This window comes from Schistocerca americana, chromosome 9 (genome assembly GCF_021461395.2).
Source record: "Schistocerca americana isolate TAMUIC-IGC-003095 chromosome 9, iqSchAmer2.1, whole genome shotgun sequence".
In the NCBI taxonomy this organism is placed as follows: domain Eukaryota; kingdom Metazoa; phylum Arthropoda; class Insecta; order Orthoptera; family Acrididae; genus Schistocerca; species Schistocerca americana.
In genome coordinates, this window is record NC_060127.1 from 166,664,197 (window position 1) to 166,683,054 (window position 18,858).

At 38.9% G+C, this 18,858-nt stretch overlaps 1 protein-coding gene across 2 annotated transcripts in view; it reads right to left on the minus strand.

Moving 5' to 3' along the window:
- The window catches only part of LOC124550610 (probable 4-coumarate--CoA ligase 1), a 565,543-nt gene that overhangs the window by 71,240 nt on the left and 475,445 nt on the right, over positions 1-18,858 (minus strand). For both annotated transcript variants that reach the window (XR_006967727.1, XM_047125329.1), the window contains exon 7: positions 16,246-16,401. Coding sequence is in view for 1 of the 2 variants with exons in the window: in XM_047125329.1 (XP_046981285.1) it covers positions 16,246-16,401 (156 nt within the window). In the remaining variant the exon portion in view is untranslated. The remainder of the gene's footprint in view (positions 1-16,245; positions 16,402-18,858) is intronic.

The following is an 18,858-nucleotide window of genomic DNA, read 5'->3' on the forward strand; positions in this document are numbered from 1 at the left end:
AGGAGTACTTGGCGTTTTCCTTTTCTTTATTTTGGCATTGAAAGAGCCCAGTCGTTCTTCCATAAGACCATTCACCATCCATGCTTTTTTATTGCTTTGCCTTGTGACTGGAAGCTTACTGACATCAATGTTTTTGAATGAACATGTCTTTTGGATCATAATTTGCAATTAGGTTGCACAGTACTGTCTTCCATTCTTTTGTTACACTGTCCTGCATGTCCTTAGCTTCCCCACACATTTAATTCCACATGGTGTTGTTCCTAGCTTTGAAACTGTCCAGATATCCTGTATATGCCTTAAACTCTGTATTTCCAAGCTCTTTAGCGACTTTCAGAGCCGCACCCCGTAATGTGGTTCTAGACGAACTTAATTTTTTTGCCCACGCATTTATGAACCATTCCCACACTACCTCATTATTTTCTTCAGTTCCTGTCTCCTCATCCTTTCTTTTCATTTGCCTAGGCCCTTTCATCCAGTCATTCCATATCATATCCTTTTGTCTTAAAGTATCATAAATGTGTGTTTTACCCCATTTGAAACACAACACTATTTCACACAACAATACAGACTTCTGGTTCAACATCATGTTATCGCTCAAAGTGCTACTAGTTAGCTGAAACTGGCAGAAAATAGTTAAAACCATTGTTTGATGGAACAACACCCACCTCTTTCACTGAGCAGATTGCAGCAGAGCGTTCATAGGTGCACAACAGTGTTCCAGTGTGTGCCTGCATGCATCAGTATTAATGGAAATTGAGAAATGCCAATAAATACAGTGCTTGAAACGAATCATCTCCTTTGATGTACCAACACTGCACATAGCTTGTTCGTAATTGCACAGAGCGGCACGGTTTGATGTCCACACCTGCTGTGCCGAAACTGTTTTATTGATTTTGTGCTGCTTAATAGCAATGTCAAGGATGTACAGTCTTTGTGTTACGTGACCTTGTAGATTTGCAAATAACTAATGTATACTGTAACACAGTAGTACTGTAAAATGTCTTTTCTGCATAATACAATGAATCATTAATTAAATCTTAAATCTGCATTCTGATTCTTCGTTAGGCATATTCTGCTGTACACACACACACACACACACACACACACACACACACATATATATAAATAAAATAAAATAACATAAATTACATTGAGACTGAAATACTTTTACAGATTTGGCAGATTTCCGAATTATACACATTCCACTTTGATAAAGTTTTACGAAATGGTAGATGATATCCTCAGTGGTGAGGCTCTTCTAGAACACAGATTGTTACTAAATCAGGATCCTGTATTTGCAGACATGATCAGCCATTCTTGAGTACATGATTTTCTACAAAACTTCTGAGAAGGAAATTAATAGTGAAACAGGTATCTACCAAAGGCATGCAGCATCCAATCCAAAGTGTCTCAACTCCCGTAAGTAATGCAGAATGGGCAACTAGATATCACAATAGGTACCTGCCAGTATAAATGGAGGCAGAGAGTATGATGTCAGTACAGGAGCAGTAACAGCAGATTGGATCAATCAGGATAGCTCAAATGTGGACTACTCGTTAGATGTCACCTGAGTGACAAACCAATCAGGGACATTTCAGTTCTTCCAAAACTACTCAGATCGACTGTTTGTGCTGCAACTTTGGTGTGGAAATGTGTAGGAAAAACCACAGCTGAACTGAGGCCAGACAGTGCTAACATGCTGACAGACAGCAACTTTTAATCAGCAGGTAGAATCTCTCATGAGTTTCAGTGTGTTAGCAACAGTCCAATTAGCACCGTGACTGTGTACAGAATTACAAAGAATGAGATACACTGGTGGAGCAGCTCCTCGTAAGCTGTACATTTCTTCAGTTAATGCTAAGTGATGCTTGAGGTGGTGTAAAATGCTATGCTACTGGACAGTGGAGGGCTGGAAATAGTGATTTGGAGTAATCAATCACACTGTACCATGTGGCAGTTTGATATAAGTGTTTGGGTTTGTTAATTGGTTGGGGAATGTTACCTGCCATCATGTGGAGTGCCGATAGTGAAGTATGGAGGAGGTGGTGTTTCTGTATGGAGGTCTTTTTGTGGTCAGGGTTTGGTCTCCTTATTGCAATTAAGGAAATGCTAGATGCAGAAAGGTATGTACATATTTTGCGGTATTGTGTACTGCATACAGCAGAGGAACAGTTCAAAGATGATGATTGTATCAGCATGACACTGTACCCTGTTATAAAGCAGCACCTGTCAGGCAATGGCTTGTGGACAGTAATATTCCAGAAATAGACTGGCATGCCCAGAGTCCCCACCTAAACCCAATGTAATACCTTTTGGACAAGTTTGAATGTCAGTTTCACTCCAGAACCTTAGCATACAACACCACTACCTCCCTCTCCTTTCATCTCTTGAGGAAGGATGCAGTGCCATTCCTCCACAGACTTTCAGACACCTCACTGAAAATATCTCCAGCATAGTTCAACATGTCCATAAAGGAGAGGGGTAGACACACTCTATCTTAATTTTCAGTAACTGGTGTCAACATACTTTTGTCAGATAGCACACTCTAGTCTGTCTGGAGAGGTACCTTGTGAAAATGATGCGTTAAACCTGCTGTTGATACAGTACCTGTAGTGGCAGTGATTTTTTGTTATCTGCCCAAGGCATCTGACTGCGCAAATTCTTACTTTCATTGATGTAATGTGGAATAATTTTTTAAACCAATTTCACACCTAGACACCCAAAATATTGATGGCCCAGGAACATGCTGTAAGGATTATATCTAGTGTCCATCCTCAAACTTCATGTGTGTCACTGTTTAACAAATTAGGCATACTGACGACAGCCTCACAACACATCTACTCTCTTATGAAGTCGTTTTGTGAAAAGAACTGAAATAACTTCCACTGTTGACAACTTGATCTTATTCACTGTAAAAGTACTTGACCACTTACCTAGTTAATTAAAGGTGCTAGTAGATGATGAAAATTTGTAAAAGCTGGTCGAAATAATTTCTGCTTGAGAACACTTACACCATAGATGAATTTCTGAATAGATTCTATGTGGTTGGGTTGGATGGGTCAAATTTTGTTGCAGATTAACACTTAAGTTAAGGAATGTCCAGATAGGTAAATGGCCAGACTCTACCAATGTTTTTGCAGAGAAAATGTAACCCTTTTGTAAATTCTCTAACACATTCAAAATCGTGGCAAATTACTGTGAATATGATCCATGATACATGTAAAAAATTAAACCAAACTAGGCAAAAGAGGCAATAAGTGATAGAAAAAAATCTTAGGAGTTAGTGGGGATCAAGCCCTAGAGATTGAAATTTCCAATCTTGTCCTTATCAGTGGAGTCACCAAGCCACACAGAGTGAGTGATACAGAACATATTAGTTTGTTTATGTCATTTGATAGTGAGCATAAAAAATGGTTAAATATATGAAGGTTCAAATAGTTTGGATAAGATTAGCATTTTTGTGGTCCTTTTAGAGGCACTCAGAAATGTAATTTTGATTTTAGTTGTTGATTCCATAGAAAGCTATGCTCTGAAAACAAAATTTGGCTACTATTTTTCTTTTAAACTTTGTTGAACTTCGCATGATAATTTGTTTTTCTATTACATGCACTAGATTTAAATTAGAATTAATTATGACACTGTGAGTATTTTTAGTAGAAGTTTGGGGGAGTTCATTTAACTGTGAGGTCCACGTCAAGGCCATGTGAAGTAAATACTCTTTGTCCATAAATTTTGCAAAGAATTTTCTCATAGTTACTCTGGCATGCAAAGACATGTTTTAAAATGATTACAAATAGAATTATGCCTAGGATGATGTACCCCCCAGCTTAGTTGGAAAGTGTTTGTCTATTTAGAAAAGATAAAGATGAATCAGCAGGTATTCTTGGGCCGCTTTATGGGATTTTATGTGATTTACAGAATAGCAAGCAGTCTGGAATTTTGAGGCATTCCACATATGGGCCCCCTCCCCCATGTGTGTCACCTGGTTAAAAAAAAAGGAAAAAAAATGGGCCTGAGCATCTACCCCAGGAATACCAACTTGTTTATGTCGTTCCAATATTCTCCAAAGTCTTCGAGCCTCTTATTTACGAACAGTTAAATAACTATTCTGAAAACATGATCCCCTCTCCACCGGACAGTTTGTCTTCTAATAAGATACAATACTACCTCTGCTTCTGTCACTGAAGTTGTTATCTAGCTGCTAACTGCATTTGGAAATGTTTGTTGTACTTTGTGATCTCAGTAAAGCCTTTGACTCTATATCATTTATCATTTACACTCAAAGCTTTAATTTTATGACATATTTAGCTATGAGTAAATCATATTTAAGCAAGAGGAGACAGTTCACCTCAGTTACAAATATGCTTCATTGAAAGAAGCAGGAATTGGTGTTCTGAAAGGCTTAGTTCTCGGTCCATTTCTTTTAGTCATTTCAATTAATGATTTACCTTCCCATGTAGAAGAAAATTCAGTACTGGAGAATGTTATGCAGATGGTACAGCATTGCTTGACACACACCACAATGCCACAGAATTATGTCCCGCAATGCTGGGAAATTAGAACTAGCAATGAACTACTTTTCTTGTAATGAATGTCTCTATAATCCTGATAAAACACAACTAATTCTAAGATTAACTAAAGATTTACAAATTATATAAATAAAATTGTTACTTTTTCATTCTGATTCGAAATTAATCATGGAGAAACATATTAGCCATATGTGCAGGAGAATAACTGGAGTATGGTATCTCATGTGGAAACTGACAAATGCAGTGACTAATGAGTATGAGTTGAAACAAGGCCCCGGGAGAAGACAACATTCCATTGGAACTACTGACGGCCTTGGGAGAGCCAGTCCTGACAAAACTGTACCATCTGGTGAGCAAGATGTATGAGACAGGCGAAAGACCCTCAGGCTTCAAGAAGAATATAATAATTTCAATCCCAAAGAAAGCAGATGTTGACAGATGTGAAAATTACCGAACTATCAGATTAATAAGCCACAGCTGCAAAATGCGACTTCTTTACAGACGAATGGAAAAACTGATAGAAGCCGACCTCAGGGAAGCAATACTGACACGTGAAGCAATACTGACCTTATGACTTATCATAGAAGAAAGATTAAGGAAAGGCAAATCTACATTTCTAGCATTTGTAGACTTAGAGAAAGCTTTTGACAATGTTGATTCTTTCAAATTTTAAAGGTGGCAGGGGTAAAATGCAGGGAGCAAAAGGCTATTTACAATTTGTACAGAAACGAGATGACAGTTATAAGAGTCGAGGGGCACAAAAGGGAAGCAGTGGTTGGGAAGGGAGTGAGACAGGGTTGTAGTCCCTTCCCAATGTTATTCAATCTGTGTATTGAGCAAGCAGTAAAGGAAACAAAAGAAAAATTCGGAGTAGGTATTAAAATCCTTGGAGAAGAAATAAAAACTTTGAGGTTCGCCGATGGCATTGTAATTCTGTCAGAGACAGCAAAGGACTTGGAAGAGCAGTTGAACGGAATGGACAGTGTCTTGAAAGGAGGATATAAGATGAACATCAACAAAAGCAAAATGAGGATAATGGAATGTAGTCGAATTAAGTCAGGTGATGCTGAGGGAATTATATTAGGAAATGAGACACTTAAAGTAGTAAAGGAGTTTTGGTATTTGGGGAGCAAAATAACTGATGATGGTTCAAGTAGAGAGGATATAAAATGTAGACTGGCAATGGCAAGGAAAGCGTTTCTGAAGAAGAGAAATTTGTTAACATTGAGTATTGATTTTAAGTGTTAGGATGTCATTTCTGGAAGTATTTGTGTGGTGTGTAGCCATGTATGGAATGAAACGTGGATGATAAATAGTTTGGACAAGAAGAGAAAAGAAGCTTTTGAAATGTGGTGCTACAGCAGAATGCTGAAGATTAGATGGATAGATCACATAACTAATGAGGAGGTATTGAATAGAATTGGGGAGAAGAGGAGTTTGTGACACAACTTGACTAGAAGAAGGGATTGGTTGGTAGGACATGTTCTGAGGCATCAAGGGATCACCAATTTAGTATTGGAGGGCAGTGTGGCGGGTAAAAATCGTAGAGGGAGACCAAGAGATGAATACACTAAGCAGATTCAGAAGGATGTAGGCTGCAGTAGGTACTGGGAGATGAAGAAGCTTGCAAGGATAGAGTAGCATGGAGAGCTGCATCAAACCAGTCTCAGGACTGAAGACCACAACAACAACAACAACAACAACAACGAGTATCCGATAGTGACATCCTTTGATCTTTTCCAGACACTTATCTCCTATGGTGTACTAATATGGGGGAAGGGGGCATTCCTGGTATATCAGTAAAATTTTAAAAAAAGGATGTAATCAGAATAATGGGCAAAGTGAACCCTGAGGAACACACTGTCCCCTCTTTATGAAGCTGGAGGTACTGACTGTCATAAACCTATGTATATCTATGCAGAATTACTTTATTTTAAAAGCAACACAGAGAACATGTATCATCACAAAACTAAAGGCAACCTGAAGTTTGATATTCTGAAACACAGAATGACAAGGACCAGAAACTCACACAAAATAACATGTATAAATTTTTATTAATATGCTTCCCCAATCTGCTCAGTCCTTGCCCTCTGATATTTTTAAGTTATGATTTGTGATTGGTTATTGGAACACCCATTCTAGAAGATAACAGCACTTTTAAAATAAACAGTGTTGATATTCATTATGAGAATTTGGATGCAGCTGTTAGGATTAGTCAAACAACTAATGTTTTTGTTGCTTATACAGTTTTTGGTATATTTGTGCCATCGACACTGGATAGTTTTATTCAAGTCTGTAAAATACACAATTAATTAATGATTATTGGGAAAAAATTATGCCTGAAAATATTTTACATCTGTTGTGAAATTATTTTGCTTTCTAGGATGTCTAGTAATGTGGCCTACGTTAGTAAATGTAAAATATCTCGTGCACTCCACTGTATGTATATTCACATGTTTGTGACAAATTTTATATTAGCTTTTAAATATAAAATGCAGATAAATAGAGGAAAATAGCTAAATAATAATTACATAGGCATGTTCGAGTAGAATGTACATAATTTAGGAGTAAAGGAGACGACTCATCAAGCACAGAAGCAATGAGTCATTGACAGGCACACACAAAAGAGAAAGAAAACTTTTTAGCTTTTGAAATAAATTGTGTGTAAGATGTGTCCAGCCATGTGTGTGTATGGCGGGGGGGGGGGGGGGGTTGGGGTGTGAGAGAGAGAGAGAGAGAGAGAGAGAGAGAGAGAGAGAGAGAGAGAGAGAGAGAGAAAATGGGGGGAGGGGGAACGGAATGCTTCTGCTATTCGGTGAGTGGTGTCCTTTACTCCTTATTTTTATGACACATTCTACTTTCTATGAAATGAAAAGTATATCATTCTACTCATGCAGCAGAGTGCTGATGTAGGCAGTAGAGAGAAGGTTTAAAGGGAAGAGCAGCTCCCTTAACAGCTTGGTAGCGTATGATGATAGCTACGCAATATGTCAGTGAAACACAGTACCAATCAGATGTTGGCAGCCAGCTAACTGCCTCTGAAGACTTCTGTCACTACAAACACCAGAAAATGATGTCCATGTAATGTGAATTTACTTTTATTTAGTTTCACTTGATGTGTCAACATACATTTTTGTCTGTTTTGTTTTGAAAGAAAATGAAGTTAGGATTTTACAGAACTCTGGAAGACCTCAGGAGGAGCATGACTAGGCACATAATATAATTATAAAACAACAATAGTAAGTAAAGTCATAACTTGTATTTTCTGCTGTAACATCTTAAGGAAATTAATAGAATTAAAAAAATCTTCTTCGGTCACCAGTAATTTCTTAGTTATTGCATGATCAATTCGAAGCCTAAAGCTTCATCTTCAGGTGCCACAAACTGAGAACAAGATGAGGAGCTACCAGTGTACAAGAAATATGGGACTGAGTTACCAAAATGAATTGTAAAACCATGAAAAGTGGTGTACTCATGTAATTATGGAACAACAAATATATGACGGTCAGGCCAGTCAGTCATGGCAGGATCGCACCTACACAAAACCAGTCCTAACATAGAGGGAGGGATCTGGATAAAAATAAACTTGATAGTAGATAAATAAATAAATAAATATATCTAAAAACAGAGATGATGTAACTTACCAAACGAAAGTGTTGGTATGTTGATAGACACTAACAAACACAAACACACACACAAAATTCAAGCGTTCGCAACCCACGGTTGCTTCATCAGGAAAGAGGGGAGGAGAGGGAAAATTTTTCCCTTTCCTTCCCTCTTTCCTGCTGAAGCAACCGTGGGTTGCGAAAGCTTGAATTTTGTGTGTGTGCTTGTGTTTGTTAGTGTCTATCAACATACCAACACTTTCGTTTGGTAAGTTACATCAGCTCTGTTTTTAGATATATTTTTCCCACATGGAATGTTTCCCCCTATTATATAAATAAATAAATAGATAGATAAGTAACTCCAGTCACTCGTATGACCAGCACCCATGGAGTCTGCCTTGACGGTAGTATATGGAAGTAACTAGCGCAGCCAGCCACAGAGTCAGCTGACTGCAGTGGCTGACAGAGGAGTCATTGATGTGGGGAACTGAAACAGATAACTGGGAAAGTACAGGAAACAGGGGTAGACTGGTCCATCTGCTCACATAAGTGTGGTTCACAAGATCAGTGCAAATATAACAACATAAAAACATGAGTGCTCAGCAAAAATGCCTACATGAGAGAATGCGTAACAATAAAAAGATAAAAGTAAAAAATGCAACTAAAATAGGGGCTACTGATAGTATCCAAAAATTAAGCAGTAAGATGATGACAGGTGAAAGACTGTAAGAGAATGATGGCAATCATTAATATCAATAATCATGTATAGATCCATCATTACCATGTCTGCCCCAGATCTAGTTCATAGTCCCTCTTACTTCTCACTTATTTTTATTGCTTCTGGTGCTGCATGGATGCACTGCTCTGTTTTACATGTTTACATTGCTATTTCTGTAGTGTATGTCAGTTTAATCATGACTAAGCTTTTTATACGAAGACTTTGTTTTGGCTTTTTAAGATGAGTCTATACGTTATTACCGATCTTAATGGTTGACGTCATTCTCCTATGCCACTTCACCTATTGCTGTCTTATTGGTCAATTTGTCAATAAATTTCTGTATTCTATCCATGCTCCCTGTTTTAGATATATTTTTATCTTTCATATTTTTATTCTGATGCACTTTGTCACATCGACTTATATGCAGTTCTGACGAACACTCATATTTATATGTTGTTATATTTATTCTTAGATTTGTACACTGATAAGCCAGAACATTTTGACCATGGGCCTACTATTCACATAAACCCATACAGGTGATAGTAGCATTACCTAGTGAGGAATAATTGCTAGTCAGACACACACAGAGTGTACTTTGCATCAGTGAGCCTGCTGTCTGTGTACAGAATGGGGAAGGGGTGCAATCTATCTGACTTTGAATGAGGGCAGACTGTGATGTCCCAGAGGCTCAGCACAAGTATTTCAGAAACTGCATGACTTTAACATTCATAGATTGCTGTGGTGTGTGTATTCGACACATGCTGAAACCAAGGTGGTACCACATCCAGGCATCGTGGAGTTGGGCGTCAGCCCTCTTTACAGATGTTGTATGTCGTAGGCTGGGGAGACTGGTAAAACAGAACACGTGGTAAACTGTTGTGGAAGCAACACAAGACTTTAGTGCTAGGCAGAGTACAAGTGCGCACGAACACACCTCCGCAGCCAGTGATCCGTGCACGTGCCAGTGTTGACACCACGACATTGGCAACTGTGGCTGAAATAGGCACACGACTATCAACACTGGACATTGGTGAAGTGGCAGAATGTTTCACGGTCTGATGAATCCTGATGCCTTCTTCATCATGCTGATGGGAGGATGCAAATCTGTCGCCCTCCAGGGAAACAGCTCTTTGACACCTATACTGTGGTATGAAGACAAGCTAGCGTCAGCTCCATTGTGCTCTGGGGAACATTCATGTGGGCATCCATGTGTCCAGTGGAGCTTGTGTAAGGCACCATGATGGCCAATGAGTGTTGTACACTGGTTGCAAACCACGTATACCCCTTTGTGATGATCATGTCTCCAGGCGGTAGCAGCATTTTTCAACTATGTCACAAGGCCAGGAAAGTGATGGAATGGTCTGGGGAACACAGTGGTGAGCTCCAGTTGATGTGCTGGCCCCCAGGCATGCCAGATATGAACTCAACCGAACACATCTGGGATGTGATTGCATGTGGCGTCAGAGCTCATTGCCCCCTCCCCAGAATTTATGGGAAATAGGTGATTTGTGTGTGCAGATGTGGTGCCAGTTCCCTTCAGTGATGTAGCGAGGTATCATTGCTTCCGTGCCATGATGGGTCACTGCTGCTATCCATTGCAAAAGTGGATATGCCAGCTATTAACTAGGTAGTCATAATGTTCTGGCTGATCAGTGTAGTTCTTTTGATAGATCAGTCAGCCTGTTTCCCACACTTTTTCAGCTACTCATTCTGGCTATCTATTTTGGTTCTCCACCTCACTGGTTCCTACATCAATTCACTTCCATTATTGCACTCAGCTGGCTGCACTAGTTACTTCTGTGTAGTGCTGTAACGGTGGGTGCCACGGTTGCTGGTTCTATGTGTGAGTGCAGTTCCTTATTTAATTATTTATCCACTACTAAGTTCATTTTTGTCCTGATCTGCCGCCCCCCCCCCCCCCCCCCCCCCCCAATTTGGGTAGAAATCATGGAAGAAATAGGAAGTAACTATGATGATGCCATGAATTGTGGTTTGAATGATGATTGTTGTACCAATTAAAATCCAGATCTATAATTCAATAGCTTTCCAGCCCAAAGAAAATGCATACGGTGGAAATATAGTCATTATGCTAACAGCGTGTGCTGCTTGAACCTTTGTCGCACTGTCTGCATGGATATTTGTCTTGCTGCAAAGACCTAATTTCCTGAATCGAGGTGTACAGCATGGCTCACAGATCTCGCACAGCTGGTAAGCAATGTGTGTGTGCTCTCAGGTTGTGCCACATGGAACCATTGAGCTCCTGCATGGCTTTGCCTGTGGTCTTGCTGAACTCATCCGTTTGTGAGATGACCATCTTGTCTGAGTAAACTATCATCTGCCAAAACACTTTTCAAGTTTGGAAATTTAAAAAAAGAATCACTGGGGACCAAATCTGCTGAATAAAATGGATGTTGCAATAATTCAGACTTTAATTCCTCAATTTTGGCCATCAGAACTGTGCAAATGGGCATTTGTGCATTCTCCTGATGGAAGAGGGTTTTTCCTTTTTGAAATGAGGACATTTTTACTCGTTTTCTTCACTCACCTGGTACAATAACAATGCATAATACTCTCCAGTTACTGTTTGTCTCTTTTTAAAGTAACTGAAACATGATTCGGCGTGCATCCCAAAAAACTGAAGCAATCTCCTTGCTGGCCAATTTCACTGTCTTTGCCTTCTCTGGAGCCTGTTTGCCTTAGAAAAACCCATTGTTTTGATTGTTCCTTAGACTTAGAGTGTAGCAGTGTACTCATGCTTAGTCCAAAGTAATGCGCTGTGCCAAAACTTGTCAGGATTTCAGCAGAAAAGTACCAAAAAAGTCTCAACATCAACCACACAGCTGTATTTATTCTCCACTGAGAGGAAGCAAGGCACCAATCTTGAGGAGATTTTTTTTTTTTTCCCCACACCCAATGTTTCATGAAAAATGCAAAAGACTAACTTCAATTGCCTGTGGCCTCAATTATTTTGCATATTTTTATTCATTGATCACTTAAAACCATACTTTGGACTTTGTAAATCATTTTTGGGCTGGTCATTTCCACCAGACATCCCAAACGCTGTTCATATTTTGTGTATGTACAGCCATGTTTAGACTCATTTACCCAGTTGTAAACAGTTGCAAACACAGGAATAGATTTGCTGTGAACATCATACAGCTAAGATTTGATCTACTTTGGTGTTAACCCTCTTAAATAGAAGTGTTTAATCACTGATAGAAACTTACTTTTTTCCATCTTGGGAAATAAGCATGAACTAGTTGCTTGAATGAGATGAAACCATGTGATAAATAAAGCTGCAACTTTATCTTCCCTCTAGTGATAGACGATGCTTACTTTCAGGAAACCACTGCAATACCATGACCATTCCTAGGATATTCTTAGGACCTTCATATCACAGAACAATAAGGCATATTCTTAATAGGCAATGATTCTGCTGTTCATAACATGATGTCACAAATGACCAACATTTAAAGGCAAACCCTGAATGAGAGATACACTGTGTAATCTTTCCACAACTATAGAATGTAGATGGCATTACTACTATGTACTCTGTGCAGTTGTGCTGAAATGTTAGACATTTGCATATCCAAACAATTAGAACACTTCTACCCAGTTTGACATATTTTGCACATCATTTTCATGATGCTGCAGTTTCAATGAGCAGCAGTGTACATTGTTGAAATAACACAGTTATTGACACAAAGATTGATTGGAGTGTCACTGTGGAAGTGGTGTGCTCATACTTTCTCTGAGCTGAGAAATGGCTGATATGGCCAGTTGTAGACAATGCCTACAGCTTAATAGGAATCTCAGTCACAGTACATTTTTATTTCTACACAAACATAAACCAGTATGAGAGGTGGTCTCAATTTTAACTTTCAGCAAAAGTTCTAGCTAGAACCCAAAATTGGACCAGACTTTCAAATCTGTAGTCTGTACAGCCACATCCTACACCTTTGTTTCAAGAAGAAATTTGTATGAGAACTTTTTGCTCACCTTATAAACTTTTTTCACAATGACCAATACACTAAAGGAAACATTCCGCTACTATGAATATGTACCCCGTATATACAGGAGAAGGGAGATAAGATGGATGCTGCTAACTATTGGCCAGTATCTCTGTTGACAAGTTTTTCAAAGGTTTTAGAGAAACTAATGCATGCCAGGATAGTTAAGCATCTCATGGATCAAAATATCCTCAGCAAAAGTCAGTTTGGATTTCAGAAAGGTTTGTTAACAGAAGATACAATATTTGCATTTGCTGGCAAAGTCTTGGAATCTATCAACAAAAAACTAAAGGTGGTTGGGATTTTTTGTGACCTAACAAAACTGTTTGACTGTGTCAGTCACCAGATTCTTTTACAAAAAGCTGCACATCTCGGTATAAATGGTTCATCAGGAAAATGGCTCGACTCGTACCTGTCAAACAGGAAACAGAAAGTTGTAGTGGATAGTCAAAATGGAATACCATTATCTTCAGAATGGAGTACCATCACATGTGGAGTACCCAAGGTCAGTTCTGAGCCTCCTACTTTTTATTATCTCCATAAATGATCTGCCTCTCTGTACGGAATATTGTAGATTCACCATTTTTGCTGATGACACTACACTACTTATTGATAATTCAGTAGATAAACTTGAGGAAACAGCAAATAAGGTTTTAAGTGAAACAGTGAACTGGTTTAACACCAATGACCTTCCTTTACATTACAGTATAACAAACTATGTTCAGTTCCACATAACATTCAAAGATGCAGAAATAGTAATAAAAATAGGTGAGCAGGTGATAACTGGTGTGGTTACCTCAAAATATCTTGCAGATTGACAGCAGACTGAATTGGTCAAACCACATCCTGGACCTATGTGAAAGACTGAGTTCAACAACTTATGCATTAAGCATTGTTTCTTCTTATAGAAGTATGGAAACCATGAAGTCAGCGTATTATGGTTATTTTCATGCCATTATTGCATATGGAATGATATTTTGGGGTAATCAGTCACTGGCTAAAAAAGTAGGGTGTGGACAAAAAAGAGCCATAAGGATCATCTGTGGAGTCCATCCTACAGCCACATGCAGGAATCTTTTTAAGAAACTTGGAATCCTTTCATCCACTGTGCAATATATAAACTCTTTGATGTGTTTCATAAGGAAAGAAAAATCCATTTTTAAACCGAATAGTGAGTATCGTAGTCATGAGGTGAGAAGAAAACATGATATCCACTATGAACAGGCAAATCTAAGTATGGTACAGAAAGGAGTCCATTTTACTGGCTGTAAGATTTATAATGCCTCCCCCCCCCCCTTTCAATAATTAAGTGTTTGATAGAAGATGAGCTCTTGTTTTAAAAAATTTTTAAGGCAGTTCCTATTATAAGGATCATTTTATATGATAGAAGAGTTCCTGAACTACAATATTTAGCATTTCTTTTATTGTTAAATGCAAATATGTGCCCAAATCTACATTTGTAATCCTGACTTTTCTTTATTGTAAACACATATTTTGCAATATTTATTGTCTGTAACGCTTATCATTTTGTAATATTTATTTATCTCTCAAAATTGACTTTCTGTAGTAGAACCTACGTTACTGTTTACTGTAGTATGATATCATTTTGTTTAGTTGTTATGTGCTACCATAGATCTCTGACATGTTACGTATCCCTTGATACTGTCACAACAGGGATCACCAGAACAAGAAATAAATAAATTAAATAAATAAAACAGGATGTCTCATGAAGGAAAACTGGAGGGGCTTGTGGGACATGTGGTGTGTTTGCTGGCTGTTGCCACTGTGCCTGCCAGTTGTCGCTATGTGTAGTTCTCAGACACCAATTCTTTGTGCATGCCCCCTTACACTGTGCGACTGAGTGTACTGGTGTCTTATTTTGAGATTTTTCGCAAGTTTAATCACTTCAAATATTGTTGCTAGACACCATTATTGAAACTGCACTGAATCTGGCACTTTCCCTCCCCATATGCCACTGGGCCCAGTCCTCAGATAGAAACATCGTGTGCATCTCTTCCGTATTGTGCTACTGAGTGTTTGTGTGTTTTGTTTTGAGTTTGCTGTTGAATTTCCATTGAATATTTATACATGAAGGACCAACAAATGTTTCTTGTGTTTTAACTATGCAAAAACAGAATTGTATGTGGAACTTCGGCTTGAATTCATATGAAAATTTTCCCAGTGTGCATGTTCCCAGTGATTTGACAATACACAGTTTAGTGAAGAAATTTCAAGAGACTGGATCCGTGTTACATAAACAAAGGCCTAGAGAACCTAGTGCTTTAACCAAAAATAAATTAGACCAGATAGGGGAGGCCTTGAAGAGAAGTCTGAGAAAATCTCTGCACCGTTTGGCACTTCAGATTGGTGAGTTGAGAGCATCTGCTCACAGAGCTGTGCACAAACTGAAATTGAAACGATACAAAATAACAGTAGTGCATCAGCTGAGGAACTCAGATACTGTTGCTTGACATTGTTATTGCAGCTGGCTGTTACAGTCTGTGCACAATGGGGAAGTTGATCCTGTGATGCTTTTTTTTCTGATAAAACATGGCTGCATTAGTCAGGGTACATAAATTCTCAGAACGATTGATGTTGGAGCTCTGAAAATCCTCATGAATTACATCAACAGCCTCTGCACAATGTGGAAAAAAACAGTGTGGTATGTAATTAGTGCAAGGTAAATTATGGACTAATTCTTTTTCCATGAATCAATACATTCTGACAGTGTGAACAATATACTGCATAATTTTTTTCAAGAACTAACACCAAATAAAAGATGTGTGGTTATTTCATGCAGGACAATGTAAGACCACACATCACCAATGCTCCTATGACAGCAGTATGAAGTGTCTTTGATGACAGTATAGTTGATTGGCCTCCTCATTCTCCAGATCTAAATCCATGTGATTTTTACGTATAGGGAATGTTAAAAGACAAGGTGTATGCAACCAATCCCCACATGCTTGAAGAGTTGGAAGACAGGGTTTGGCTAGTTATTTCCCAGACTTCAGCAGCAGAAATTTGTCGAGTGTTTGCTAATTTGCTTAGGAGATGTCAGGCTGCTCTTACCACAGAGGGACATCATTTTGAGCACCTACTGTAAATAAAGGCAAACTTAAGCTAATCAGATGGCAACATTGTTTATGCTTCACTCAGGGGAAGTGCAGGCAGCCAACAAGTGGATTAGTGTCTGAGAGTTGGGTGCATTGGCAGCTAGTGGGTGTGGTGGTGGTGCTGGCCAGCGGCCATACTGCGCGACCTGTGGACTCCTCCTGGGTGTCTTTTGTGACACAACCTGTACTTCAATGTGTACTTTTTTTAAATTATATCACAGCATTTTTGCAATTTAAGGAAAACAGTTGTAAGATGCAGCCACATACCTGGTTTCCTTTGACTTTGATGAGCTCCTTCGTGCGGTCTACAATGTAGAAATAGCCGTCCTCATCGTAGTACGCAACATCGCCCGTGTGGAGCCACCCGTCACTGTCAATTGTTTCTCGGGTCGCTTTCTCGTTGTTGAAGTATCCCATCATGACCTGATCCAAACAAGTCCACATACATGTTCATTAACTGAACTGTTATTAAATGAAGCACAGAGTTATTATTTTGAGAGCACAGTTTCCTATACATTACAAGTCTCACTTTTTTCAGTGATATTCTGTAGAGTACTGGTTGCGTCAAGAGAAGTGACCAGGTGTGACGTATATCTCTCATATGTCATATTGTTTCTGGCCCAGTAAATCACATTACATTTCAAGAATTATATTCTACAGATGGCAGATAGGAGCTAAAGATGTACCAGTATTTTTTATGTAAGTGCTTTATAACAGAATGACACAAAAATTTTAGTATAAGTAATCCATTCACACTTTATTTTCTGTAAATATCATCATGAAGGAGGGTCTTCAGGGGTATGGGATGTGTCAAGGCAGGAGCAACCAGTGTTGCTACTTCTGTAGAGTTTACTGAAAACTAATTAATTGTATTATAATGAAAAACAAAAGTTTTAAGATCGCTTTTAGTCACACAGTAATATAAGATCTCACACAACAGAAAATATTGTAATTTTTTTTTAAACTCCACTTTCTGTTGTGTTTTTGAAAGCAATTCAACCCATATTTTTGAATGAACTGTGCACTAACGTTAAAACTTTGAAGTATTATTGGGGATAATGCTTTGTATAATCAGTGAGGAAAGAGTCACATTTATAGCGATATGAATACTAAGGGATTTGCATCTAGCTGTACATTATAATTTAAGAGTTGTCAAAATATGGTGCTTTTCAAACCAGTCTCTACAGGATATGCTAAGAGTAATACTAAATATTAATTTTCACAATAATCTTCTATGGACTGAAAATACCATCACTGTTAGTAAATGTGCTCCTTAGAATGATTCAGGGAATGGAAACACACAGAAAAATAATTTCTTCAATTTAAAACTTCCTTAGCACTAATTGTGTGTACCGCAAATGCACCTGAACTAAGAAATTGTTGCATCACGGCCCTGCGTCTTCCAGGAGAAAAATTCTGCGACTTACTTGACAATAGACATCACACTGAGGTGACATAAGAAGCTACAGTATGGGGCAAGTTAAGTATTTTTGCACAAGACACCATAGGCTGAATATGCTGATACTATAGATACCACTCTCGGGAGGTTATATTATTACACAACCAGGCCTACGAAGCTGCTGACACAATGGAAAGGAAGGAAGCAGTGATGTTACAATTGGTCAACGGTCACATTTTGTGCCTTGATTCTGTTGTAACTTAGAGGGCAAAAGCAATACCTTTCAGGAAGAGTAGCAGACCAGACCAGCCAGGTTTACAGGGTGTCCAGAAAAGGACTCCCTGGTTTCAAAATTAAATATCTCGAAAACAAAGATCGATAGAGGAATGCAGTAAACGGTATGTTTATTGTGAAAGCTGTAAGAAGTTTATACAGCAGTTTGAAATAATAGTTACAAAAGCTGCTAACAGATGGTGCTGTATGCTGTACAGCTTATATCAGCATACATAAGTGAAATAATCGTATGAAAACAATCTTTACAAACAGTCACATCACAATGTTTTCAAAATGTTCACCATTGGCACTACAGAAGTGGCGCAAATAAAGAATGAAATTCGCCATCACATTTCGTAGTGTCTCAACCGAAATGGATTCACATGCCACAGGGATCGCCGATTCAAGCTCATCCGGCATCACAGGATGCTTCGGGTGGACCATGTCTTTCACTGTGCCCCACAAAAAAAAAGTCACAGGGAGTCAAATCCGGCAAATATGGAGGCCAATCCACGCCTGCACCAGTAAATTTGGGATATTCCAAAGCAATGACTCGATTCCCGAAGTATTCCTCAAGAAAGCGAAACACTTGTTTAGTCTGATGTGGTTGGGCTCCATCTTGCATAAACCATTCAGTACCTGGTCGATCCTCTAACGCTTGCTGTGTGGCGACAAATTGTTCCAAAATTGCAATGTAACGTGCACCAGTGACCATTTCTCGAATGTAAAAAGGGCCAATAATGCCTATGCTGCATACTGCAGCCCATAATCACCAGATCTGCTTATTCACGTATCCATTCACGTGGAAGTGCGCTTCATCTGTAAACCAGATACAGCCAACATCAAATCCTTCACTATCAATCATTGTGAGCATCTGATTAGCAAAGGCAACCCTTTGTTGCACAGCTCGTACGGGTATGGCCTGGTGCGTTTGAATTTTGAATGGAAACATGTGTAGGCTCTTTCTCAGTATTTTCTGCGTGCTGGAATGCTTCAAACCAGTCTCAGATGCAATTCTATGGACAGATGACATTGGATTTCACTGAATAATTCCAGAAACTGTGGCGACATTTTTAGCCATAACTGCGGGTTGCTTGTGGCAAACATGCCCCACTAGATCATCAGTTACGCTGCCTGTTCGTTGAAATTTTGCGTAGAGCGTACGAATGGTTTTCGCATGGGGTCCTTTTGGAACATTAAATCGTGCT